General features: G+C 54.0%; 5 protein-coding genes across 5 annotated transcripts; 1 reads left to right on the plus strand and 4 right to left on the minus strand.

Moving 5' to 3' along the window:
• Window positions 1–128: 128 nt before the first annotated feature.
• On the plus strand, window positions 129–3,985 carry VOLCADRAFT_95066 (uncharacterized protein; the record flags this gene model as incomplete). The annotated part of the gene is made up of 5 exons (XM_002954181.1): window positions 129–358; window positions 1,326–1,710; window positions 2,205–2,739; window positions 3,149–3,311; window positions 3,829–3,985. The coding sequence occupies 5 exons, from the start codon at window positions 129–131 to the stop codon at window positions 3,983–3,985; spliced, it is 1,470 nt and encodes a 489-aa protein (XP_002954227.1).
• Window positions 3,986–6,291: 2,306 nt separating this feature from the next.
• On the minus strand, window positions 6,292–6,908 carry VOLCADRAFT_95067 (uncharacterized protein; the record flags this gene model as incomplete). Its single annotated transcript, XM_002954247.1, has 2 exons — window positions 6,292–6,597; window positions 6,786–6,908. The coding sequence occupies 2 exons, from the start codon at window positions 6,906–6,908 to the stop codon at window positions 6,292–6,294; spliced, it is 429 nt and encodes a 142-aa protein (XP_002954293.1).
• A 1,187-nt stretch (window positions 6,909–8,095) lies between these two features.
• Window positions 8,096–15,186, minus strand: VOLCADRAFT_95068 (uncharacterized protein; the record flags this gene model as incomplete). Its single annotated transcript, XM_002954248.1, has 12 exons — window positions 8,096–8,482; window positions 8,804–9,091; window positions 9,435–9,606; window positions 9,856–9,905; window positions 10,178–10,680; window positions 10,845–10,875; window positions 11,320–11,649; window positions 12,074–12,235; window positions 12,401–13,384; window positions 13,688–13,755; window positions 14,458–14,583; window positions 15,030–15,186. 12 exons carry the CDS (start codon window positions 15,184–15,186, stop codon window positions 8,096–8,098), a joined length of 3,258 nt encoding a protein of 1,085 aa, XP_002954294.1.
• Window positions 15,187–15,787: 601 nt separating this feature from the next.
• On the minus strand, window positions 15,788–22,804 carry VOLCADRAFT_95069 (uncharacterized protein; the record flags this gene model as incomplete). Its single annotated transcript, XM_002954249.1, has 8 exons — window positions 15,788–16,010; window positions 16,794–17,013; window positions 17,305–18,100; window positions 18,293–18,433; window positions 19,136–19,346; window positions 20,616–20,644; window positions 22,313–22,439; window positions 22,626–22,804. 8 exons carry the CDS (start codon window positions 22,802–22,804, stop codon window positions 15,788–15,790), a joined length of 1,926 nt encoding a protein of 641 aa, XP_002954295.1.
• A 2,429-nt stretch (window positions 22,805–25,233) lies between these two features.
• Window positions 25,234–27,303, minus strand: VOLCADRAFT_82719 (uncharacterized protein). Its single transcript, XM_002954250.1, has 2 exons — window positions 27,070–27,303; window positions 25,234–26,853 (listed from the first exon to the last, which is right to left on the minus strand). Exons 1-2 carry the CDS (start codon window positions 27,157–27,159, stop codon window positions 26,131–26,133), a joined length of 813 nt encoding a protein of 270 aa, XP_002954296.1. The 5' UTR covers window positions 27,160–27,303; the 3' UTR covers window positions 25,234–26,130.
• Between the last annotated feature and the right edge of the window lie 39 nt (window positions 27,304–27,342).

Raw genomic sequence — 27,342 nt, forward strand, 5'->3', positions numbered from 1 at the left:
GGCATCCCGTGGCCATCTCCGTACTGTACGGCACGCGCCCACATTTAATGCCGTACACAGCCCGAGGCCATGGGGCCGTGGGTGCTGTTCCCGAGACGGAGGATGTAGCCCTTGCCGCCGCCGCGACGATGCGGGCCGGAGCCCGCAATGGCGGCGGCGGCGGCGGTGGGGCCGCCGCCGCGGTCTCCGGTGCAGGTTTCGGAGCCATCGTCCAACCGGAGGCGGAGCCGGCGTCGGTACCTCGATCGGCAGCGGCTCGCGGCGGCCGGACGCCGGCGGCGGCAGCGGGAGCGCAGCCGCCGGCCTCGTCGCCGCTGCCTGCGACGCCCCTGTCAGCAGTACGGCGCATTTCCTCCGGGTACGGAGGAACCTGGGGCCTCCAGAGCGGAAGGCTTGCGTGTGTTGACACGTGCGCCGCAAGGAATTCATTTGTCGGAAAGAAACCATTCATAAAATGTTCTCTGAATAGGTGGTTTTGCGTGGTGAGGGAGAGATAGACAGACTGAAGTTGCGGCGATAGCGGAGAAGGCGGGGGGGCACGTGTGTGCGTGTGTGTATTGTGTGGGGGAGAGGGGAGAGAGAGAGGGGGGAGAGAGAGAGGGGGAGGGAGATAAGGGTATTTATAAGGAATTCAGGGTTGCTCCCCCTTATACTCTCTCTCTCCCTCACCCTCTCTCCCTCACCCTCTCTCCCCGGCGTCGGTCGGCTAGCCGGACTAGGATAGTCGGGTCGGTCGGGTCGGTCGCGCGTTTTTGGGGGGTTTGGGAGGAGCACTTGCATACCGACAGCTTTTCATTACCAGCAAATCAGCTACTTCTCCAGGCCAGCAGCAAACTTTATTCCAGCTTTACGACAGCAGTGCTTTACTACTTCTCCGCCGCCTCTACACCTACTTTTCTACACCTACTTCTTTACGGCTTGGCATTACTGCTTTCTCTGCTTTTTTGTCCTGGCGGCTTAGGTAGGTAGTTTTTGCGACATCAGATTCACTACGTCATCCCGAGGTCGCCGTCTTCACGGACGCCTTTCGGTCAGTTCTACGTCTGGTACACTCTTGCCCTGGCAGCAGCTTCACTCGTTTGTTGTTCGCCTTTCCCCTCTCTCCCCCCTCATCCTCTTTCCCTCCTCTTTCTCTCCCGCCCTCTGTGTGTGCCCAACTGGGGCCCCCTGGTCGTTCGTGGTTCGTCTTTCCCCCCTGGCCCCCTTCGTCTTCGCCTTCTTCGTGTACCTTTAGCTCACACAGCTCTGGAAAAAATATCCTTTCCCGAATGAATGATCCGTACATGTTTTTTTCCGCCGTACACTTCCCCGCCTGATCCTCACAGCGCGGGCTTTGATTCAACCATGGTAGACAAGGAAGACTATTACGGCACTGTTGTCGTACATAATGAGTACGATGCGGCCGCTGTACACTCCGACGGCGGCGCCGGTGGGAATGGTCTGGCAGTCGCGTTGGCGGCGTATCGTACACCGGCAACACCGGCGGGGGGGCCGGCGGGGGCGGCAGAGTACGGCTCGGCCATGGTAGTTGGTGGTACGATGATTGAGCGCTCCGGAACCGTACGGCGATCGAATGAGATGGCGGACGCGTCTGGCGACGGGGCCGACGGTTGCGGCGGCGGCGGCGGCGGCTACCTGGCGGCAGTCCGAGCTGCGGCAGCGGAAGCGCAAAACGGCGACCGCCACGCCAAGCCATTGGATAGCCCTTTGGTGGGTGATGTATGGCATCAGTTATGTGTCTGTCTGTCTATCTGTCTATCTATCTATCTATCTGTCTATCTATCTGTCTGTCTGTGTGTAGGTGTGAAGGTGTTTTCTTAAGGGAATCTTAAGAGATCTGCTCTGAGCCGCTGTGCCTGGGGAACATGGGGCGCGAGGTTGCAGACCGAGGTACTGACTTGACTTCTGTGGATGTAAATTTATACAATATGTCAAGAGAGGAAGAATCATAACGACGCCGTGATGGTTAACATCGGCAGGCGAAGCATGGGCGTTGTTTAGCTCTAGGGCGCGGCCGGCCCCTGCTTCCCACAGGACCCGCACACATCCGCACAGATACCATCGTGCGCTCATTAACATATGCATGCTAGAGTCACGAGATCGCACGCGACCCGCGGCGTGTTTAGTCAAAAACAAAAAACACAATCCTGAACTGACGGCGATTCGATCCCCGGACCTTTCAATCCCGGACCGTCATACTCCAGGGGTCCCGGCCGGCGGCTGCCCACCATCTGGACGAAGTGGAGCGAGTACGGGAGCGCCTTCATTCCCTGTACGACGGAGGCCTTGTCGTACCGCTACCTTTTTTCAAGGCGTCCCAAGCTCAGCCGCTCGCGCTGCTGTGCCCTTCTGAGCCATTCGCCGGATCGTGCTCTCACGCCGTACAAGGGCCGCTGCTACCGCCTCCGCTGCCACCGCCGCTGGCGGGGTCATCACGGCAGGAGGGGGCGGCGGCGGCGGTAGCAGCGGCCGGGGCGCCGTACAGAAGAGTGCAACATGGTGGTGGTGGTGGCGGCGGCGGCGCATTGACTCGTAGCGGCGGCGGCGTCGCGGCGGTGCCGCCGCCACCGGCATCGGCGGCGGCGGCGGCGGCGGCGGGTGGGACGTCGTGGGTCGGGGCTTTGCAGAAGACGTCCCAGCCGTCTTTGCCGCCGCTACCGCCTCTGCAGCAACAGCAGCAGCAATTGTCGTCATCACCGCAGCAGCAGAGCCAACCGCACGTGTTGCAGTCTAATGCGGGTAAGTGGCTCGGGGGGGGGACCCGGGGCGGGGGGGGGGTGCCACCTAGGGACTGTCGAACAGGCCAAGCCTAGTCTAAACAATAACCGGCTGCTCGGTGTTGCATCCTTTTTGGAATGGAGCGTTTGGGGAGGGTTTCGGAAGTACGAACATGTCAAACATGTAACTGTAAACCAACCGACTAATTAGTTCATGTGTATGTCTTTGTATTTTTCCTATCTGTGGCAGTGTTAAAACTTGCAGTTGATATTGTAACATACTCGCGCGTATGTATGTCTTCTTCTGACCTTCCCCAACTTTCGGGTCACGTTTGGGGTATTGCGTATGTCGTATTCCGTGGTTCCCAGTCCTGGTCGTAAGGCCCCTCGGTCACTCAGTCACGGACGCTTCCCGCGTCGATTTCCCGCAGCACCCCCGGCATCACTCGACTTGCACGGCGTGGATCCGGAGGCGTACGGTGTGGTTCTGGAGCTTGTACAGCAGAGCGCCGCTATGGCGCGACAGCGGGGCGAGGTGGTTTCGGAGCCAGGAAGTGCTGCGGTCGATCCGCTGCCGCCCACCGTAGTGACACAGTAGGTACAGGGTAGGGAGGCTGGGGAAGGAGTGATGTTAGGGAAAAAAAGTGTGGGGATGTTATTACACAGTAATGAACGAGTGCTGCCGCCTCTATCCCGATAGAGGTCCGGGATTAGAATCAACAGTCGACGAATCAACAATTTAATACATAATAATCAACAAACACTAAGGCTCGTTGTATTTATTTTCTACAGTGGTTGGTCCGTCAACCAACCAACCAAACAAACAAACAAACAAAACCAACCGTAACCGACCAAGACCAAACTGTTAATCTACCACAGACACCAGCCCAGTGCCCAGATCGGCGCAAAATTAGCAGAATCCGACAAAAAATTCCCAATCGATTTGTCGATTGTAAAGTTAAATGTTTTACCAAGTATAAGTAAAGAAAACTTCATTTTCGCTCCTCCCACCATCACCACTATTAAGTTCCTCCACCACGCAGCACCGACATCCCCCCCTCGATCCCTGCTCACCGCACCGCATCTCACCGACCCTGCGGTTTCCCCACAGGCTGTTATTCCACCCCGCTCTTCAGAACCTGGCTCGCACGCTCACCTACAACCGGCGCTGCCTGGCCTCCTTGCCGCTGGACCGGAGGGCGCAGGAGGAACTGCAGGAGAGTTGCAACCAACTCAGCGCGGCGCTGCAGTGCGTGCTGAGCCTATAGGAGGATGGATGGTGGCGGAGGTGTAGTAGTAGTGGTAGTAGTAGGGGGGTGTAGGGGGAGGAGGGTGTAGGAGGAGGGTGTAGGAGGAGGAAGGTGTAGGAGGAGGAGGGTGTAGGATGCCCTACATGTTACACTACACATGCCAAGAGGAAGGAGGACGGGGCGGCTAGCGGATTGCTTGGAGAAGTACTGCGTTGTGTGGGTGGGTAGTCGTGCGCTGTTTTGTAACGGCGGGAAAGGCGCGCTTTCATATACCACATATGATGGTGAACTTTATGATTACCCGTCGCATAGCACACGGAAGCTCCAAATGCTCAACTCATGCTCATAATGTTGATGACTGAACAAGTTCAGAATGGATTGTGAAGAGCATTGTGAAGCTGCCACACTTTGTCGTTTCCACAGGTGTCTTATTATCGAATCTTGGATGTCCCGGCTTGTAAAATAAATTGACAATTGCGTTAGATAAAAGGCAGCAAGGTTAGACCAGCAATTTGTTGATACAGTTTTGTGAGGCGAGGCTTGGTTTCCTGGCATACTTATAGCATATTCCGCAGGTGCATGATCGAGCCCATTAGATTTGTTGTTGTTGCAGAGAGACTGCGGACGAGGGGGGATGATGATGATGACCTCCCGCGTACCCGCATCAATACCAATACAACGTCCATGGCCCCCCCGGCTTTAATGGACACACCTGCACTTGTGTGCGGAACTTGTAACTTGTAACTTAGCCGCAGGTACCACCTCCTCCAGGGTGAATGGTGAGTTCAGCCTCTCACATGCCATTACCCCCTTTGGACGCCAGTCTGGGCTGATGTGCGGTGTTTTCCTTTCCTCCGTGGCTTTTAGGCGTTGTAGTATTGCCCTTGGGCCTTCGGCTCGTATGGGTAGTCTTACAGGCATGGGGTCACGCACCCCAACCATGTAACACACACACATATGCCATTAGTAAAGCTCATGACAGCCCCTGCATCCATCCTCACGCCTAGGAACAGTCGTGACATCGTTAAACAAGTCCCTGAAGTACCTGCTCCAAAATAACATCCGCCACGGGACACTCCTCCTAAGTAGATGACTTAACTAACTGCCAAAAAGCCCCTGGGGGGTTACTAATGCAGTTTCACAAGAGGTCCTCGAGAAATGTGCCATCCGATAGGCCTCTCGCGCTTCTCTGAGCAACCGGACTGATATATGTCGTCCGCAAACGATTAAGCTCCGACGTTGCCGTCTGGTTATTGAGCAAACCTTAAGATCACGATTGTCGTACATGGTAGTACACATAATCTCGGGGGATCAACCCAACAAATTTCGGCGGATTAATTTAAAACGTGTAGATGAGATTTATTGAGATTTCCACACCAAAGCCAAACTCGCTAGACCCCACACGCCCATGCGGGCAGAGGGCATCTGCACAAGCGTCAGCCACACGGCTTGCAAGTTCGTGTTGTTGTGTTGCTAGTACATGGAGACCCCCGTAGCTCATGGTAAGGTGACGAATGGCCTAGATAGGCTACCTAGAGCTATGATTGCATTTGCATTTGGGACAGAAATGATTGAGCTCATTCCCTTGTGAACAAAAGAGGCTTATTGTTGTTGTTGTTACAGAGTGGGAGGCTTTGGGCCATTTGCACACGTTTCCACTTGGATTAGAGTTGTCATGTGTAGGATTGAACACCATAATACGGCACCATCCACCATTACCACACTCTACTATGCCATACGAACTGCAAGTCCAAGGCGGTTTAGTTCCTCTGCCTTCTAGAATACCTCCGCATCCTTTCACCTGAACATCTATATATGGACAGCTGTCCTCTGCAGAGGATTCAGCTCAGTGTTTTTGTTTTCACTTTTGCCCGTCAATTTTCCTGTCCGAACGGAGGATTAGGTTTTTAGTCGAGGGAAAATAATTATTCCGAATCTCTAAGGCGCGGGGGGGGCTCCCGGGCCCCCCTGACAACCCCCCGACGAGTTACAGTTTAGCTCGTACAAAATGCCGGGTTTGGGGAGGGGTTTGGTCGCAAACACAGACCAGTTAACCCCGACTCAAGCACTGTCAAATAGAGTTCGTTTGCCGTCGTAGTCCGTCGCTCATTTTGCATCACGTTGAAAGATAACACTACACGACTCTCCAGGTTGCAAAAGTCATGATGCATAGCAGCAATGGACCGGAACCGCCAAACGCAACCTCTGCGGTTGGTTGCAGCCCCCGCTGGTGATGCTGCACGCTAGTTAGCGGTTCATCCTGATTTACTGCAAACGTAATATGGGCGACATTTCGTAGTTGTGTGTGCAGGATGCAGTCTTGTCTAATGTGCCAGGAACACATTCCCAAACACCAATACGCCCTTGGTAAAGCGGCATGGACAAAGGGAGGAAATGCTGGCTTGTGTGTCGTGGCGTTTCGTTGATTTCCCAGTGTACATGTACCGGGCCCTACTGCTGGCGGCCATCCACTGTCTGCGGTCGGGGCGTCTTTGCGCCGCGGGGTGCGGGGTCAGGAGTCTTAGCTGCAGCGCCGGCGTCGCTGCTGCCATCACCCTCGGCGCCCGAGTTTCCTGGCCCATCGCGATTGTCTCCATATGACGAACATTGATGTACGATTGGCCCGCTCGCTGTTGACAACCGGAGTGGCGTCATTGTCGTCGGCTGGCTGCAGCGTTGCGTTCACATTGCCTACGACCTCTACGCCGTCTTCATCACCGTCGCTAATGGCTTCAGTGGAGTTAGATTTCTGTTTTGGTGGCCTGCCACGCTTTGGGAGCTTCGGGTTTTGCATTTTTAAGGGACGCAGCATGCGCACCATCATGACTGAGGCGCCACCCTGGCATTGGCCAGGTACCTCTCGGAAATCTGGGAGGCCAGGCACGTCGCGCTGAGGCGCTTCGCCCTGAAGCGGACGAGGGACGATGATGATCAATACCATATAATGTCCATGGGCCCCCCAAATGGCTTTTACGGACACCCCCGCACTTGTGTGCGTGCGGAACTTGTAACTTGAAACTTTTGCAGCATTTGGTCCGGTCAGAAACTGTCTCCTATTCCTCGTTCACTTGCGAGTGTGACCTTCCTAACAGTACCCATGGCATTGAAGTGCTATGAAATGGTTAACATGTATGTCGCCTGTAAAACATGCTTATCATCCTTTTCGCATGAACTGACTCGAATCTTGGATCAATGCTGAAGGGAGAAACACATGTTTTTATTACTTCAAATCGTCCAAAAAACCGCAAAACCCCATAAAACCTTCATGCCATTTTTGAGTTTTAGGTTTTCATTCGCAGAGCGTCCATCCATGTTGCTAATACCATTTGCAATGTGGCAGTCAGTCCCAGCCGCAGCTGCTGTGCGTGCATCCGTTCGGGCAGCTAGACACCCCTCTGCCCATTCACATCTTTCAAAAGTACAACGAATCTTTAATGCACCGCCCATAACGAGTATCCATGGATAACGTATTTTTTTCAAAAGGATGCTTATCATGCTTTTGAATGAATTGGGGTACGGGTCAGATCAGGCCGGAGTATCTTCAGGGGGAAAGCAGGAGGACTGGGTTATAGCGCAAAGCAAAGGATCTGATAACAATAACCATACTTTCCGTTCCATTAACCTGCAACGTGCCATGAACCTGCAACAGCAGGTAAGATCAACAGTGACATAAGCAACAGTGACAACAACAACGTAGAGCCGCGCGCCCGGCCCTGCGCTGTGTTTCGGCCCCCCCACAGTGTAACACCCAAACATCCCAACAACAACATCATCAACAACAACAGCACCAGCGATAACACCAGCAATTCCAACCGACCAGCAGTAGGAGAAGCCCGACCTCCTGGATGTGCCGGCATTTCCGAAATGCATAACAAAGTACGATAATCAGCGTCCCGTCCAGTTCCTAGTTCCTCACAAAATCGTAGGAAGCACAACGAGGTAAGGCTGTCAGGATCATCTGGTTTGATCAACAAACCTGTAGCGGCTACTGCGCCCCACTTTTGACAGGCTGGAGGTGTACTCTCGCGCTCCGTAGATATGTAATATATGTGCCGTTTTGTACAACAGCTACTGTACGACAGGTTTGACCTTTTCGCTTCGTCGTGCCGGCCCTGTCTTAAAATCGGATTATTTTTTCATGCACTGAAATAATTCCACAGGTGTTGCTATTCCTTTTAATGCCACTTTTCCCAAGCTGATGGCCACAAGTCCCCCGATTGAATCCCCTTCGCCGCAGACTGATAAATCCACTCCTGTGTACTCCGAGGATATCGTCATCGTTCTGGTACCCTCGCTACCGCCGTCGCTGCTCCTAAGGAATGTACCTCGAACATTTACGCCCGCGTCGGTTGCCTGCATAAGGCATCCACGCCAGCAAGCGTCCGTACATACCACCTGGCCTGCCGCCGCCTTGCCGGCGACGCGGGAGGCCCTGTTCATGACCTTGCCTCTATAGGCAAGTCGACCTGAAGCCTCATTGAGACTGTGGGTGGTTAGACCCGTGTCAAGTCCCACCTGGGGGTGAGAGGGGGGGAGCGGGAGCGTAGGAGTATTATTGAGGCGCCGCGAGTTCGAGAGAGAACATGCCGTACAATCCGTATCTTAACTCCAATAATGCACGGAGATGCACGCTATTTCTCCATCCCGCATGGCGGCCGCGAATGACCGTGTGAATACACGTCCTGTGAAAATACGCTTCCCCCCGCCTTCCCTGCGGATTTCCTCCGTCTGCCCTTCACTAGCGCTATAGCGCCGCCTCGTACTGAGATTGACATAACACTAGAAAAATAAACCCATTGGGCGTCCAGCTCCCCCTGCCCCCTGTCCTCTCCGCACCTTGATACGGAGCCCACGCTCCAACACCCGTCGCGTCGTCGTGATTGCTCCGAGACGAGCCGTGCTTGGCATGTTGGACAGGTTGCGTCGAAGGCTGCACCGTCGGGCCACCGCCGGCGGCGAACCGGCCCTGGCGCCTTCACCCCCGTCGGGAAGGTCCACCGGCTCCCAGGGGACCCTCTCATTGTCCTTCCCTTTGTCAGCGGTCGGCAATGTGTCGGTTCCCGCTACCCCAACTGACAACACTTCCTCACACAGCCAATGGCCGAGTAGCTCCGGATCCCAGGTCTAGGGCAAAATGTGCAGTTTCCAGGCAGTTAGGGTTTTAGGGTTTTAGGGTTTTAGTCTGTAAAGTTGGGTTTCATTTCGCTTAAGCTTAAGCGGTTTTAGAGTGCTAGGATTTGGATTCTTTTCAAGAGAGGGGGGCGTTAACAAGCAGTCAACAAGCAGAACCTAGTTGCAATCGGGGGCTGCGGCAGGAGGAGCACACGGAGCGTCCTATGACAAGAATAAAAGGTCTTAACACGCCTTATGGTGGATAGAGTGACGAGGGTAGTAGTCTGGGGTAAGGGCAAAAGAGGACGATGCGGAGGACGTGGCTGGCCATCTCCCACGTATGATACAAACCCACGCTGCCACCCACAAGATTTTTGAGCCCCGCCGCACAGTCGAGCGCCCACTCCACTGCGGCCATGGGAGACTCAAACGCCGCCAGCACCAACCCGTCCTCCCCTTCCACAAGGTAGCCTCCCTTTGAACCTAACAGACGAAAAACAAGGCGCTGAAACTGGGAGAGGGCGCGCCTGGCGGGGCCAGGGATCTCGGACAGCAACGTGGAGGCGCCCACCACGTACTGCGTGTCATGTGTTTTTGGGAGGCGTGACGTGCGGTTTTGGGGCGTGTTAGGCATGTGTGTTTCGATGGTGATAAGAGTCAAGAGGGGATTTTGGCACGGTGGCCCAGAAGTGAGGGAGGGGTCCTTGGTGTTTTGAAACTTAAGAATTCTAGGGGGGGAAGGGTGTCGCGTAAGTCTTTTCTTTTTGAAGCCTTACCCGAGTCCACACTTGGAAATCGCCGAGGTCTGCTTGGGATTTAAAGCAGCCTTGGGATTGGGTGGGACAAATGCAAGCACCGTACGAACGTGTCGTCCAAAAAGGTTTTGGCTAATCGCTATTATTAGGTAAAAGTTCTCCGTTAAGGGAGGAACTTAAGTAGCCCATATCATCACCCGACGTCATCCATACAAGATAACAGAGAAGACGTGGAGATAACGATAACTTTGTTCAGTTATCCTCAATCTGCAGTACACAACAGCAGCTGTTAGCATGCCACCGTGTCGTACAATTCATTAGCATATTTCCCACACCGTCGTACCATAAAGGCGATGCTAATGCAGCCCACAGCCGCATTCAGACTGCCGAGCTGAAGGACGCGCTTCGTCACCAGCGGCGCCGACAGCGCCAGCCTGCAGGACAGTGCCGACGGCACCGCCTGATACAGCGCCGTACCCTCTGTCGTACTCTCGGCCTCCGCCGACCCCTCTTCGCCTCGTAACGTCTCGCCAATACCCATAATGCTGAATCTCACAACCGAACTCAATCTTCTGGCGGTGGCGGCGACAGGCTTCGACGGCGGTCCCGGCGTTGGCGGCGAGCTCTTCAACACGTGGTGTCCGCCGTACAGTACGAGCGCTTCGGTCTGGCGGCCGGCGCGGCGCTTATTGGCGCTGTGCTGGGGGGCCCCGTTGCCGCCCCCTCCCACGCCCCCTCTAGGTGTATTGGCGCTGTGGCGCAGCCGTGCAAATGCCTGGCTGGACAGCACCACCATGCCGCCCGGCGCTGCATCGATGATGCAACGAGCGGTCTCCAGGAAGGGACCTGCAGGGCGGTTGACAGTTGGCGCGTTTTAAGGGCGCATTGCTGCTACTACAGCTGCTACTACAGCTATACTCCTAAAGGGCTGCATTGCCTATACAGGCCACTGCACCAGGTGCTCATGCGCTTCAGATCATTAGGGTGTTGGGAACTGCACGTCAACTCACAGGCCCCTAATGGCCGCGAGCGGCTTGGTGACTGCGGAGTGGTCGAGGACCGAGCTGTGTATCTCTTAAGGATGTCCACCGGCCTAGGGGGGCCATCGAGTCATGAATAAGGGAGGGGTCATTGGCTTCCGAGGGAGGGCGTCAAATGCGTACTATTACGGCGGATGCCCTCCCTAGAGCTGTGCGTCCACATTTCTCTCGGAGGTCTGGGAGACCAACAGGTACATCGCGCTATGTGGGCTCACCGCAACTCAGTTATCCCCTTTTATGCGCTAATTTTTCTCTTCTCCTGATAGTGCGGTATTTCCCTTTTCGTGACTTTTAGGTGTTCAGCTACAGGTACTTGGGGTCACGCACCCCCAACTAAGTAAACATATGACACACACACACACACACACACACACACACACACACACACACACACACACACACACACATCGCGCTCAGGCAGGTGCGCCGAGCCCAACGCCCTCACTCGGGGCGCCACAATAATGATGATCATAATAATAACGGCTATGGACTGGTCCAAGGGGCCCCTCCCTCGACCGGTGTGATGTATTGGTGAACGGGCCAGTTCAGAGAGGCGGCTGCGCACGCTGTGTGAAAGTATTGCGGTCGAGACGTGCACGCGGTCGAGACACATCCCCAGAGCCGTGAACTTGCCTTGGTATTTGAAGGCACTCGCCACTTTGTTGAACACAATGTGCTGCGGGTCCTCTAAGCCGGTGTGCAGGCCCATTCGCACTCGGAGACCACGGTAAGCAGCCAGCACAGGCCGGCCCGAAGGAAGGGCCACCAGCGGACTCTGAAAGGGGTCACGGAGGGGTTGTTGGGAGGAAAAAAAGGAAATAGGCGGTGGAAAAGGGGCAGAGTCTAGGGGGAGGCTAGGGGACACTCTTTCCTTGGCAGCCAAGACTAAAATAAGAGCGGAAGAATAGCAGTAGGACGAAGCCGTAAAGAAGTGAAGGTAGGTGTGGAGGCCGGGAAAAAGTAGGAAAAAATGATGACGTGAGCTGGAATAAAGTTTGCCGCCGGCCTGGCGGCGGCATTGACGAGGTTGGACCAAAGCTGGCTGATAAGCTGGTAATAATAAGCTGGTGACATGCAAGTGCTCCTCCCAAACCACCCCAAACACGCGCAAGACCCGACCGACCCGGAACTATCCTAGTCCGGCCAGCCGACCGACGCAACGCGACACCCCGACAAAGCTCGATCCTCCTCAGACTCACCTGGCCAGGCAGCAGAAGTAGCGGCAAGGGCACATGTGAGGCAGAGAGGTAGCAAGGTTGTGAGCAGGGTGCGATGAGGAAAAGGGGAACGAGGAGGGAAAGGAGGAGGGGAAACACGAGGGGGTCACAAAGGGGGAGGAAAATGAAAAGATTGCGGAGGTACTTGATGTGGGGGTAGGGAAGAGGAAGGGGACGGGAAGACTCGTAAGGAGCTCAGGAAACGGTTCTCCGTTTTCTCTGAACTGAACGAATGCAAAAAGCGAACCGGTAAAGCCAACAAAACGAGGATTGATTTTGGTGAACAAGACGCAATGCCCATACACGCACCCGCAATGCCTGGTCACCCTGGACACATGCAGACACCCCCTGAGTCGGCACGGACGGAAACGCTGCGCACAGTGCTGTAAGCCAGTCGCTACTCGTGCTCGAAGGCAGCCCCCACGTTGCCCGGTCTTCTCGAAGGGTCGGCAGGATCGAAAGTATGCTGGAGAAGCCCGGTGAGTGAAGCCCCACGACGTTGCGTTCCGAAGAAGACACTGTGGGAAATTTGTTGCGGACACCGCCGCCGCCGCCACTGGTGGTTCCAGGCCGTACAACTAAGTCACAGCTGCTATCGAGTATGTGCCCCAAGCTGGCGGCACTGCGCTGGTTGATAATGCGGGCGAGGATGGGGCTGTTGCCTGACGGCGGCGTTTTACGTGGCTCCCCAGAGCTGACGAGCTTAGTAGGAAGCAGGCCCGTGTACGGCACCGCGTTGACGCTGCCGTCACCGCTGAGGGTCCGGTTACCCCTGGCCGAGAAGTCAGGCGTCGATTCTGCTGCCGCGTCGGCGTCGGCAGCGGCGGCTGTAACGGCCGCAGCGCTGTTGTACAGTCCATCTTGGGAGGCAAAATCCACGCATTCGCTCTGTGTGCGGAAGAATACATTGCCTCCGTGTACTGTACCATCTGACACGAAATTAACGATGCTAGATGTTCGAGTGACGGCGTCGTTGATACCCGCCGTCGCCGCCGTCGCCGCCGCTGGCGGCCGCGATCCTGTCCGCAACGTTGGCGACAGCAGCAACGGCGACGGCATGATTTGCGAGATGCGTAGAGCTCCGGTGGCGGCGGCGCGCATGTACGTCGCGATGGTGGACATGAACGGGAAGGCGGCCAAGGAGTTGGTGCGGCTGGCGATGAGGCGGATATCACCGTGGGGCGTCGCTGCGGCCTGTAGCACTGGATCACCGTCCCGTGGGTCCACCAGTACCAGCTGGCCATCTGGGTGCTCCAATAATTGTTGTGGCCACTCCTGTAGCACTAGCTGGACCTGCAGAGTGAAATTAGGTGGCCACTGTATACCATGTAACAGGTATCCAGGAGGGAAACCCTAGCATTTTCAACAGTGGTTACCCTTTCGAATCCCCGTAAGAGCGTTTTCTGTTGTTTCTCACTTCGGACAGCAGTGGCAAACAGTCAGCGACAGGGAGGTGACAACGGGGACCAGCAGCCAGGTTAGTCCCTGTACGTAACTGTACGAACGCGATATAGCCGATGCACACAACAGTAAAAACTGCTTAATTACTCAGCATGTGCCCCGGTTTCGGAGCACGGCCCAGCGGTGTGGCCCTACCTGGCATGCTGCTGCGAAGGCCACCGCATTCGTCGGGTCAGCAAAAGCCAGGATGAAAGAGTCGCCCTCTGCGCGTGTGCATGTGCATGTGCGTGCGCGTGTGCGTGTATGTGGGTAAGTTATTATCCTCGCCAGTCACTGAAGAGTCAGCGATGTATATATGCAGGCTGGCAGGGCTGGCGCGGGAAAGACGTCACCCAGGAGAGGGGCGGGAGGATTAGGGCAGCGGCGGGTAGAACTTCAACTGACACGGCATTGGGCCGAAACCGCTCCTCAAGCCCAAAACCGACAAATATTTATGGCAAAGTTATCAGCTCTTCAGGATTTCAGGATTTTTGGTGACAGTAATAAAATCCGCTCCCAAAAAAACCGTGCTTTGATGTACGGCGCGTTCTGTCCTTAACGCGGGCGAATCCGCCCCGCGGTGCGTTGATGCCGCTGCAACTGCTGTTAGATCTCGCTTGTGCTACTGTTACGGCTGCTGCTACGCTGCTACGCTGCTGCGCTGCTGCTACTGCTGGTACGTTGTTGCTGCTGCTTCAAGCTTGCTGATACGATTGCTCCTGCTCCTATTGCACCGATTGCTCCTGCTCCTAACGCTGCGGAAGCTGCTACATCAGGATCCCGACCACCAGATCCGACTCTCCCTTCACCGCCTTTCCGAAACCCTCCTTTTATATACACTCTGGTCCCGTTTTGTCCTGTACGGCATCGACTCGGGCCTCATCGGTGAGGCCATATCTTCCCCCGTACCGTCCCCCGGTACTCACCTGTGCTGCTCTCGTATCCGTCGTGCTTCGGGAGAAGGCGGCGAAACGTGCTGTGATGCAGCTTGAGCGATATATCCATGACTTCCGCAGGCAGCTGCTCCCATAGCACCGTACTGTTCTGGACATCTGGGGTGCGACATACAAAACGAAACGAAACAAAAGAAAACCAGGCCACAAGGATTAATATAACCCTTATGTGTGTGTGTTACATGGTTGGGGGGTGCGTGACCCCATACCTGTAAGACTACCCATACGAGCCGAAGGCCCAAGGGCAATACTATAACGCCTAAAAGCCACGGAGACCCTTATGTACACAAACCCGCACATACGTGCATTCATTTAACGGCACTCACTTTACATTCTTTTGTGTGCTATGTTTTCTATTAATTAACGAGCATATTAATGATATTACACTCACCATGTTGTAAAACCCGCCCGCATTGAGCTTCGAGTAGTATGAATAATGTGCTGTGCCCACGTGTGCTGCCTCCCGGCTCACGATGCAGCCATTGTTAAGTTGTCCCCTTAACACGTGCCTATATATTCGCTGCTATCGGCCTCTCTTAGCTCACCGCTAATGAGCAGGGTCGTGTCCGGCCCCGCCCTAGGTGCCAACACACGGCCTAGGAAGTCGTGATGTCGGTCCCTTAGCCGCCGCTGCAACCACACCGCCGCAAGGCCCAGCAGCACCACACCTGAGATCGTACTCGCCACGACTGTCGCAAGCATGCTACTGGACAGGGCAGGCTTGCTCGTCGACGTGATGTCTGGTACAGAATAGCAATACAAAATGACACGATTTTTTTGGCATTTTTGTTTTGCTTGGCCTTAGCAGTAGTTTTTTAAAAAGGGTCCAGTCGATGGAAAACCAGGAAGGACAACGGAAAGCAGCTATCACGCAACAATATCAAAAAAAGGAGGAAGGAGAGGAGAAAACGATGGAAGGTAAGGTAAAACCAAGTAAAGCGAGGTAAAGGAGGCACTTTCATCCGTCGCGGGAAGAAAGGGAACGTCGGAATGGTCGAACCAGCTTAGCGCCCAAGTCACAAGTTTTTCACGGCTTGACAACTTTGGACGATGAGGTGCTGCCTGACGATAGGGACGCGTGGCTCGTGGAGCCCCCAGGGTCCTCAGGCCGCTCACAATGAGCATGCGAAATTCTAATAAATACATACAACATAATATACACAGGGCTTAGGGTTTTATATATATTATAATAGTTTTCTATATTTTAATTTTCATTAATTTCATTTAATCAGTTTAAAACATGTAAATCCCCACAACCCCGGGACAAGCGGGAAAATAACTACCCGGTGAACCCTTTTGGGAATTAAGAAAGGTATTTCTTCTTACGTGGTATCTGCTGCCGGTCGGGATAAGGCGCTTGCCAGCGGGCTGCGTTGATGGACATTTCGTAGGTTGTCCGCACGGTGTTGGGGGAATAGGCCTCCGTGGCTAGGATGAACAGACGAGAAAGCACTGCCGCAGCAGCTTCGACGCCAGGCTTCGTTGACTGCAGCTCCAGAGCCGCGTGGCTCAAAGTCCACTTGAACCTGTGGCCCGCAACGCGGGCGTGGATACGACGCAAGCGGGGTTATGCAATGTCGGCGGCTGTCCGGGTTTGGGACCGCGGCCGGAGACAACAGCGGAGGAGCTAGGTGGAGGGGTGGCGGCGGAAGTAACGCAAAGATGGATTGCATTGGGTGGAGACGAAAGAAGGGAAAGGATCATTACTGCAGGTGCGCATTAGATCCCTCATCAAATCCCCCTTCCTGCAAGTGAGTCGGATGAGTCCTTGCGGCACGAGGTTACCGTCTTGTTGTTTGTTTGATAATGGCATTTAAGAAACTCAACCACAGCTCAGGTTATTGGCATCAATACTTCACACATACATACATACACACATACTACATACAACGTACACACAGAAACCGACAAAGAGCACACACATACATGTGCACTCGAAAGCAAAGTAGTTCGATCTTCCCGGTTGGAGTCTATCGCCTTTGTTTCGCCCGTCCCTTCCGATTCTCTTCGCTCAACAAACGGATGTGCGTGCACATGAACACAACCGAACTTGGCGGCCGCTGCAGCGGCCAACCGACAACCGACAACCGATAGGATCCGTCGTGTTTAAACCCTGCCAAACTATCCCCTTTCCATACCAGTTGATAATTGTAGGCGATGGCACGTCCGGCGCCATGTTTGGTGAGTTGACGGCATGCCATAAGGCCTGCAAGTACGACCTGACGGCGGCGACGTCATGGCCCTGTTCGGTGTACAGGTCTATTGCCTCCCGGGGGATGGCGGCGCCGTCGCCGGCAATGCCGGCCCACCAAGGTGTCGCAGGGTACGATGACGTGTTCCAGGAGGAGCTGTTGCCCGGTGTTACGGTGACGTTGCCGCCGCCGCTACCGCCTGACGCCGCCGCCGCCGCCGCCGCCTGACGCATGACATCCAAAGCAGCCTGTCGTTCCTTTCGCTCCGTCTCAATTCGTGAAGATATATGACGCTGTATCAGAGACATTTCTTGAGCCAGGTCAACCACCGCAAAACCTGTACGACATGGTACGGCATAGTACGATACGTTACTGTGCGATATTACATACACAACGGACGGTGAAGGGGGAAAAGGTTTTTACGGCAACATCAACGGTAATACATTGAATGCATGGAATGCATTGACATACTGCATGCAGCATGGCTCGGCGACGCAGCTCGGCGTTCCACGCGACATCGCAATGTACGGCATGCCGTACCGCCACGACTATTTTGCGCGACAATTACACACCATGAGCAAGATATTGATATAATTTACCGTGGTACATGTGCCTTCATTTTACTTACTTCCGTAGTTGATGTAGGTATAGTAGTCGAGAAAAATCGAGTACGGCGCCCTGTTCCGCGACTTCGCCGCCGCCATTTGCGCAGCAGCAGCAGGAGCAGTCGTCGCAGCGGCGGCAGCGGTGGCGGCGGCGGCCACCGCTGCCCCCTCCATCCGCACCGCCTCCGTAACGCCACACTTAGCGCGTGCATCTCTTGCCACCGCCAGTGCCGCCGGCGCCTGGCCGGCTGAGGTCAGATACAGCGCGTCATGATTGCCGCTGACGACGCAAAGATGCGGACTAGAACTGCATGAAACTAAGTTGCCGTTGTAGGATCTGGCGGCAACAGCAGCCGCACTTTCGTTGGTGCTGCCATCTTGGTTTTCAGCATCCATGACCTGGCTACTGCCAGGCAAAGGCGCCACTTTAACCACAGCGGGACGTGGCAGCGGTAGCTTCCCCACCCGGGCCATCCAAAGAAATGCGATGTCCAAATCGATCGTAAAGAGGCAACCACCGGATGCAAACCACGGGCTATATGCGTGACATCGCTTCGCCGCGGTGTCGAAACTCCCGGGGCCCGTACTGTCCGTGGTGTTGTAGTCCGGCGCGTTGTACTGAAGCAGCCGTCGCAGCACCTCCATGCCGTACCTCCAAGCTGTGCCGTTGACAAGCGGCGGCGCCGCCGGCGGCGCCGCGGCAAGGTCAAAGACGTAGCCCTGCATCGTAGAGCTTGTCTGTACGACGCTGGCTGCGATTGCCGCCAGGATATCGCCGAGCCGGCCGCAGTTAGGATCCGTCGTGATACAGAGACCATACTGCGGTAGCGGATTCTTGGGCGGTTTAGTCCCATTGGCGGCGGCGGCGCCGCCACCGCCACCGCCACCGCCACCGCCGCCGCCACCGCTACCACTACCGTGGTCTTCTTGCAGGTCCTGCAGCGCCGTTGCGTGCGCCCTCAGTATGTCTGTCAGCTCGTCCCAATCGTCCGGCGGCGCGACGGAGGTCACATGACCGGATTCGTACAGGGCGTCCAGTACGTCGGCGCGGTAAAAGAGCAGCAGGAAGGCGCGTGGGAACAACGGGCCTTGGGGGTTGGTTTTGTCTATGCAGACATTCTCCGTGAAACTGACGATGCCCTCCTGCTCCACCTGCGACCGACAGACATGAGCCAGCCCCGTCCGACACGTTCAGGTTCGGTTAGCCGTTGGCAGGTGAGGGGCACAAAGAGGGCTGGGTACACCAACCACGGCTACCGGTGAGAGAAACCCACTTAATGTGTGTGCATTGTGTGTGAATTGTGTGTGTCTGTGTGTGTCTGTGTGTGTGTCTGTGTGTGTGTCTGTGTGTGCGCATTGTGTGTGTCTGTGTCTGTGTGTGTGTGTCTGTGTGTCTGTGTGTGTGTGTTTTACACGTTACAGTTTACGTTACTCCCCGAAGATGTAACCTGGAGCCCCTGGAGTGTTTTAAGTCCGCTTTAACCGACTTGCATACTGCGCAACGGTCGGCTAGGGCTCTACGTTAGACCGAAAGGTGTAATTGCGCAATCGATTCATGGGTCATACCATGCGCCACTGCTGCACAGGAGCGACCCATGGGTCAAGCGTTTCCACCTGCCAAATCCCCAAAACACTCCTCCCAACAAGAAACATCAGGCATGTAATGCAGGAGGTCCAGGCACCAGGAAGGGAGGTCGAGTAGCGAGTAGCCGCCGAAAAGGCCCATCGGGACGCCGGAACTGCGCTTTCGCGCGTATATTCGTATTCGTATTGGCGATGTGTACCGTACTGTACGACTGCTGTTACAGGATGTGCCGAGGAGGGAGAGACCCCCGCTCAGGCGCTCAGGCTCACCATCCAACTTGGTGAGAAGCCGGACATGTCTGCGCTGACAACCACCAACTCTTCTTGCGCTGCATTGTAGTCTTGCAGCAAACTGGCGTCCGTCAAGGCAGCTGGCGGGGGGAGCTGTTCCGGATCCATCAGCTCCACGTGTGTGAAGTACGGCGCGGTTTCGCCATCAGTTTTTAGACGGTGCACCCACTCCGTGATGATGCCGTTGTGCCTTCGCACCGCGTGAGGGGAACGGAAGCAGCGCATTGAGGGCGGTCGGGGCGTCAGTGTGCAACCAGATGTAGAGAGGCATACCGACATACAGACGTGTATACGAAAACACACAGGCGGCATCCGGCCTCCGGTGTTTCATCCCATGTGTAACCTGAATCACATAGACATTCATGTGTATGTATGTATGTATGACTTAGATTACACTGTGGGCCGCGAGAGCCGGGGGCCGAAGCCGAAACACAGCGCAAGGGTCGGGAGCACACAGCACAAGTCGGTTAGTCTTGTGTGCTCCCGACCCCGACTCAGACTGCCAACACTCTACGCAGCAACTATGTATGTGTGTATGTGTGTATGTGTATGTATGTGTGTATGTATGTGTGTATGTATGTTTATGTGTATGTGTGTATGTATGTATGTGTGTATGTATGTATGTGTGTATGTGTGTATGTGTGTATGTGTGTATGTGTGTCTGTTTTGCATGGTCTTACCTGAACGTCAGGCGAAGATGCTGGAACGTATGTGGTCCCACCGCAACTCTATCGTTCCCTTTGGTCGTTAGTCTTCTTTATCACTTACTTTGTCTGAAGTGCGAGGTAGGATGGTGCTTATAGGCGATCTGGCAGCCTTTGAGCCCTCGGCTTGCATTGGGCGGTTTACAGGTACGGGGAACGCAACCCCACGCGAGCACCTCCTTCCTGTTCGCTTGCTCAGCAGCCAGATTCATCAAATGCATTGCGCCGTGTGGATTTCCGGTTGCTTGCCGTCTGACGGATACACGTCTGGCTGGACATCTAGACGCGTATGCTTCCAACCGCTCATCGACCTATCCTTGAACTCCAATATCAATGGCCTGTTCATTAGCCATTCCATCGTCGTTCATCTGCCTTATGTAGCCGTTGCAGGGCCTCTTTCCATGCGTCGTGCCCCAGAAAACTCAGCAAACAGAGGACTAGTGAACCCCCATCCGCACCCTTCGGGATTTCATAGACATACATACATCGAACACACAAAGGTGCACTATGACCTCGCGGGCTCGGGGATAACAAAACACGCAAAACATGTTTTACCGGCCAGTCTTCCGCTACAGCTCCTTGTAGCAGTAATCTATCCGTTCACATTCTTCATTCACGCATTAAGACAAACAAACTTGTCCATAGTCATGCCGTCATCCAGCTCGACAGAAAATACAAACAGACGTACAGACGGAAACGCGAACAGATAGGACAACCGCAAGCAACTCCCCCCCGTCCCTCACCGTACAACTCACCAAGATGGGTACTGCATCCACGTGACGAGCTGTGCCGTACATAGCCGTCAATGCCACCGTACGGCATCATGACACAGCACAGCCATCATGCGCGGTGTCGCCGCCGTTAGCAGCAGGAAAATGCAAGCCGCCGCCGCCGCCGCCGCCGTGGTCGCCGCCGCCAGCGCAAATGGTGCAGGTAGCGGGCAACGTGCAGCCAAAGTGAAGCATCGCCAACAAGCGAAATCGCGACCACAATTGCAATGACCAGTTATAATAATACACCACCGTCGCAGCCGCAGCCGCAGCCGCAGGTCAACGATGTGGGGGGCAATGGAACAAAGAGACGGAAGGAGTAACCTGTCGAGAGAGAGGCCATACTTGGTGCATTTGGGAAGGGTGCCTGCGGTACAGCCATCGCGGTAGCCTCTCGCACACCTACTCGCGCACCGAGACGTCCTTCCACTCGACCTTCTTCTCCTCTTTCCCCTTATCCTTCCAAGCTTTCCCCTTATCCTTCCAAAGACGGTTAAATGAACGTGACGCTAAAATGTCGTGACACTCCCTTCTTTGCACTTCGCTGCCATTTGGAAAGGAAGGCGCATGTGCAAACAGAGACATGCACCATCTTTAAAAAAACACGTGCAAAAGCACAAAAAACATTATCCTTCTGCACATTTCCTCCATAGCTTTCCTGCTGGCGTGGGGTGATGCTCATGGTGCTGCAACGTCCAGCAAGTCGGGAGCTGCAAGTCCCATCTCGGGTTCCCCCCGCCTCGTACACTCCCGAGCCTGGTTTCGCGATCGTAGCACATGTCGTAGACTTCACGGACCGCTGCGTTGCCCCCCGCTCATTTTTTATGTGTGTATGTATGTATGTGTGTTACATGGTTGGGGGTGCGTGACCCCATACCTGTAAAACTACCCATACGAGCCGAAGGCCCAAGGGCAAGATCTATACGCCTAAAAGCCACGGAGAACAGGAAACACCGCACTATCAGGGCATACTAGCGCCCAAAGGGAGTAAGTGAGTTGCGGTGAGCCCACAATACGTTCCAACACTCTCGCCAGACGTGCGGGTTCCCATTGCATGGCCTCCTAATATGCTCTGTTGATGATCGAATCCCTCTTTCCGCACGAATATCATTATAGGATGGGCATTCCAATAACACGTGCTTTTCATCCTCCTTTTGGCTATTAGTACCGCAACAGCTGCAAAACCGCTGCTCCCTGGGGGCATGGTACTTGCCCTCCGCCCATTTAACCTACAATGGTGTTCGGTCCAAACTAACCCAAATCACGGACTGCTTAACCCATTCCATTCTCACAACAGGAGTGCGATCGTGCGGTCCTGGAGCCTAGATGAATAGCAGGTGAACTTTCCTACGACGAGCGCCATTTACACACACATTCTTGAAATCCCAAACACGCGTACGTGTTTCTGAGCTCCGTGTGTTCCAACTCGACCCAAGACTGCGCATCATACTAGAGATACATGTTACCTTAGCAACGTCATTTCACGGTGGCATATTGCGCTTTTGCTTTTACAGCCAGCGGCTAAATGCAAAACTTTTAGCAGCTTGAATGGCCTTGACGATGATAGAAAAATTGTTTCTAAAGTCATTGAGGTATATCCAAAAACGCAAGAAACTTAAACGCATTTTAAGTGATTTTCTACTGCTCTGCTCTGCACAAGCATGGTTTCCAGCAAGGCTTACCAGTACTCCCGAGCCATTGGATGGCAGCTTGATACGACAGTGTTGGTCGCTTGCGAGATAACTTTGGATAATATGCAAAAATTGCGCCTGAAGTGCAGACGAGTTGACGCTTGCATCGCGCCACGTCCTGCAGGGAACCGCGCATGGATCGCAGTTTGCAGCTTGCGGCTTGCAGCACGAAAACATACTATGTTTTCAATTGTCGGCACGGAATGCAGGAAATGCACACAAGTAAACATCGTGTGCTGTCACCGGAAGTTCAAAGCCACCTGCCTTCTCAAACGACAATTTGTATCCCACCCTTGCAGCTTACGCATTAGGGGCTGCCAAGACATCAGCAATTGCCGCTGCGCAGGCGGTAGTATCACCAGTATCTAACTGCGCAAGTTGACGGCTTGGGTGACGACCGACATCCTCCGTTGCCTCGACAGGCGAGGCAGAGAAGAAGAATGTCCGAATCGAAAGGAATATCACCAACACGAGGGTTCTCATTTCGTCATGATATATCTGATTGAAACAAAAGAATAACCCAGTTGCATCATGTTCAAGCCAGAATGTGACCGTCGGGTAACTGTTATACGACTTGGATTTGCTTACCGAAGCGAGTAGGTTCTTCCGTTATAGAAATGCGCTGTTAGCGAATGATTTAAGCCATAGTCCTGTCTTCATTGTGATCCCATGCGCTGCAAGTGCGTCGCTACGTCTCGCTACGACCATCGAATCCCGGCAGGCCTTGTCCAACGTGTTTTTAAGACATGAATAAAAAAATATAATCCAGCTGTGTTGTACGCTTTCTTATGCGGTTTGAGATTTCTGTTTGGCGCTGGTGGTGTAATACTCGTCCCGATATTCGGCTTGCAGGAAGGAAAATGAAGGAACAAATCAAATACTGGAGAAATTAGTAATAGCTTTAATATGTTATGTTGCGTCAATTAACCTTTACATCCTTCCTTAAGCCAGAGGCCGCGGTCGACTGACGGAGCGAACAGGAGCGAAGGTCTGATTGGGAAGCTTAACCGGCAAAATGTCCTTGCCAACAAAAGCCCAAGCTCACAATACCTGTAATTACAGAAGCTAAATTATCATTCCTTCATCATTTGTTAGAGCTCAATGCACATGCATTCAGACCTCCCGCTGATGCCCGCGCGTTTCCAAATTACGGAATGGAGGATTGCGAAATGGTTTAAAAGCGAAGATTGCGAAACTGTTAAAACAACTTAATGAATCTGTTTGAATTGTTACATTTTTCTTCTTTTCTTTGCCTAGCTTCGTTTCCAAGATTTCCAGCAGCTCTCGGGAACAACATCCTCGGGAACCGAGAGGCATTCTTGTCCCTGTATGCTCGCACCACAAGGCCTTCATAGTGTCCCCCGCATGATCCCCCTCCCCATGAACGCCTATGAAGCAGGAGAACGATGGTGAACATGCATAGAAGGTTTTTCTGTGGACTGGTTGGAAGCGATTCGGGCACCCTGGGGGACGCGTCAATTTCGGCGAAGACACCAAATGGCCCTGGACCGGAATCGTCGACGAAAACCAACTACCAATCGACGAAAAACAACTGCCAGTCGGCGAAGCAAGAAATATCTACCGGTTGATATTTGCGAGACAGTGGCGCCTTCTCGTCTCGCTGAGCTGCGCTTTTGGTGCTTTCTTAGCGCTCAAGGGCGGTTCAGCTATTTCTTGTGAAAGGGAAATGAGGCTCCTGCGATCTCCTCCACCTCCGAGCTTGGACAAAGCTTGGTTGGTGCGATTCCGTCGGTTGAAAAGTTTGGATAACTACGAGGCCGTTTCAACAGTCTAGGAATGCTCCTTGCCATGCCAAGAGGTGTTTCCGGCATGTAGGTAGGCAATACGTCTCTTTTAATGCTCGAAACGTCTCTCAAGAGGCAAAACATGCAGTCAACCTGATCTGCAGTCTTCAAGCTGACCAGGGTTGCCATATTACACGCACGCACCGTATGCATGAAACAGAGCATGAAATGGCTGTGTTGTAGCTGGGCGCTGAAAAGGCCCCTCGAGATGCTGGTGCACTCGCTTAGCGCGTATTTGTAGAAGTTATGTGTGCCGTACTGTGTACCAGCGACAACAGGCTGCGAGGCGAGATTCAACGAAGTTTAGGCATAAACAATTAGCGTAGGACTCGAGAACTAAAATGCAAAAGCTAAATTACGAAAAATTTCCTAAAAGATAGTCACGCTGGTTCCGAGGGCTGGCATGGAGTATATCCTTCTAGCAAGAGTATGTACTACATACTGGCCTATAAGGGCAGTGTACACGCCCTTCAGGACCCCAACTTTCGACCCGGCAACGCGTTGCCCATGATGATCACGATATCGATGGGGTTTGCGGAGCGACCAGACCAACTCATGTTGGGCGTGGCCGGCCGGCCTCTGCGCACATGAACATAAAGCTCGTAGGGTGTTTTTATTACATGTTGATGTCTACAGAGGTGCTTCCTAATTAGGATTGCACGGCAACTCTGTTAGTATCCTACGTTGACAAATTTCGTCGCGGTAAGGGTTCCCAGCTTTTTAAGTACTTTAGATGGTAATGCCCAAGATGGCAACACGGCAGGCCATTTTCCCAGGCTCTGATATGGTTTCTAAAAGGAGCACGAGGCCAGGCGGCCAGCCTTGTCTCAGCTGTCATCACATCTAAGACGCCACTCAAGGGTGGCTCAGAGGGTGGCTCAGGCCCATTCATGCACCAGTTAAATCACCACCAGTCGCAGGTTAACGATGATGTACTGTGCATGTATTCTGCACCTGGTGTTGCTTGCCAATGGAATGAGCCCATGCGAGCTCTGGGTTCTCTAGTTTTGGGACCCACAACAAGCAAGACGACGGCAAGACGTGCTTACTAGGATAGCCTACAGCTGGGCGGACAAGCAGATGCTCCGAAACCGATACCCGTTGCTTAGGAACCGCCCAAAGCCAAAGGGCCTCTCTTACAGCAAACGGCATGTATCTCCGTTCTGCAACATTCGGCTACGCGCATTAGGCTGTTCTACCTCCTTCATGCTTCCCCCAATGCCCCCATCGTCGTTCCAGCAGTTGCTACAACTGGGTTGCTTCATTTCAAAACAACAGCCAATTGCATGCAGACCGAGGCCCCGCCCTCGCCCCGGTAGAGCATCAGCACCGTCTGCAGGCGTCCTCTCAAGCGGAAAACGTTTCCTCCTCCCAGTCTACCGGCCACGAACACGCACTGCACACATTATCATTCAACTGCACGCAGCGTCACCAGCGAACCCAGGTGCTGCCAGCTCTGCACAGAGGCCCTAGGCGAATATAAAAGGACGACTACCTGCCTTGCAAAACCCCTGCCGGGGCGCCTGTAGCCCTATCCAACCGAGATCTCTAGATACGGACCACAGACACAAGGTTAATGGTAAGCATGCCGATAGGCAGGGAACAGAAAGACAACAGGAAACGCCCAAACCCAAATAACGAATCTGAGGCCCAGAGCGAACGGCCGGGATACACCCATATGCCACAGCACCATAAACACGCACAGGCACAGGTCAGTCACAGCTCACCATAAGCCTGTAAACCGTTTCCACACAGACGCAGGCGCGTTCATTTGATTGTCGGGCATCAGCGTTCTCTCACAAAGTCGCGAACATGTGGTTCAGTCCACATGCACTGAAACTGCACACATCAGTCAAGTGCATGATCACCATCCATCTTGTTAAGACGAATTCTGCGAAGCCCTGACACCTCCAATGACCTGCAACATGCCTTTCCATTGCCACGTCATATATTCCACTTCCTTGTCCGGGGTATAAATAAATGCTTTTTACTCCTCCTTCAGCACTAAATCTTCTGCGGCTGGTCGGGCAACGTCTGGTATAGTGGCAGGGCCACAGAGTCTGGCGTCTTGAGAAACACGCCCTGGATGTTGCTCCACTTTTTGGGGATGTGCTCCACTGCCGCGCACAGCGCCGCGAGGATGTTCTCCTGCACCTGCTTCGTGGAAAAGGAGCTGAGACCCACCTTGATGTTTACAGACGTGCCGGTCCCCTTGAAAAGGTATGTGCAGGCACAGGCCTTTTTAATCTCTGCGGCCCAGTTGGCCTTGCGCAGGTTGATTGGAACAGGTTGCTTCTTTTTCTTAAAGAAGGACTTCCCAATTAGCTTTGGCAGCGAGGGCAGGATTCTGTCATCCGCCAGGAAGAGGTCAAAGGATTTGCACAACTTGCGCTTGGCCTCGTAGGACTCGTACTTCGTACGGAGTTTCGTCGTCCCGATGACCTTGGCCACGCCCCCGTTCTTCTCCAGCTTCGCGAGCTTTTTCTTGGCCTCCTTACCACCCTGCCCGTCAGGCGTGTCTTTGACAAAGAGGCAGATTTCTTGTCCGTCCGTTGTGTAGAGGGGGTGTGGAATTGGCAAAGGCACCGGCTTGTCTTTGCGCGGCTGCATAGGCATTTTCTTGAGCGCTAGCTGCATATAGAAGACCTCCTCATCGTCGAAAAGCGCGTTGGTCTTCTCCTTCCGCTGTCCCACATACTTGAGCAACGACTGCACCGCTTTCTTGACCTGCAAGTCAGCGATGTCCACCCAACGACTGAGATCGATGACTGACGTTATGAGCAGTCGAAAGGTCAGCAGGTGCAGCCCCAAGCGCGGGAGAGGTATGCGGTGAATGCCGTGCCCAGCACGGCGGTGTGACACAAGATTGTGCCTTTGTAACGTGCTTCGGGCGTGGATACACACTTAAAGCGCTGAACAATTCCCCGTGAAGACAAGACACACCTGCTCAGGTTTCCACCCCGGTAGCTTAACATCGCCGGCAGCTCGAGACGTGCTTGCCGGCGGCGCCGAGCGGTCGAGCTCTTGGGACATAAGGAATAATCGGGCTATAGTCTAAAAATCTGAAACCCAGTAGGGACTTTAAGGCTTCCCAAGGCAAAAATATTGCGTTCGTTAAAAGATGAGGCGGCTTGGAATGAATAGTTATTCTTCAATACAACAGATGCCGTTTCGAAGTGTACTTGGAATTATGCAAAGGGTTGTCTGCGCCTCTGC

This window comes from Volvox carteri (assembly GCF_000143455.1).
Source record: "Volvox carteri f. nagariensis unplaced genomic scaffold VOLCAscaffold_41, whole genome shotgun sequence".
NCBI classification, from domain to species: Eukaryota; Viridiplantae; Chlorophyta; class Chlorophyceae; order Chlamydomonadales; family Volvocaceae; genus Volvox; species Volvox carteri.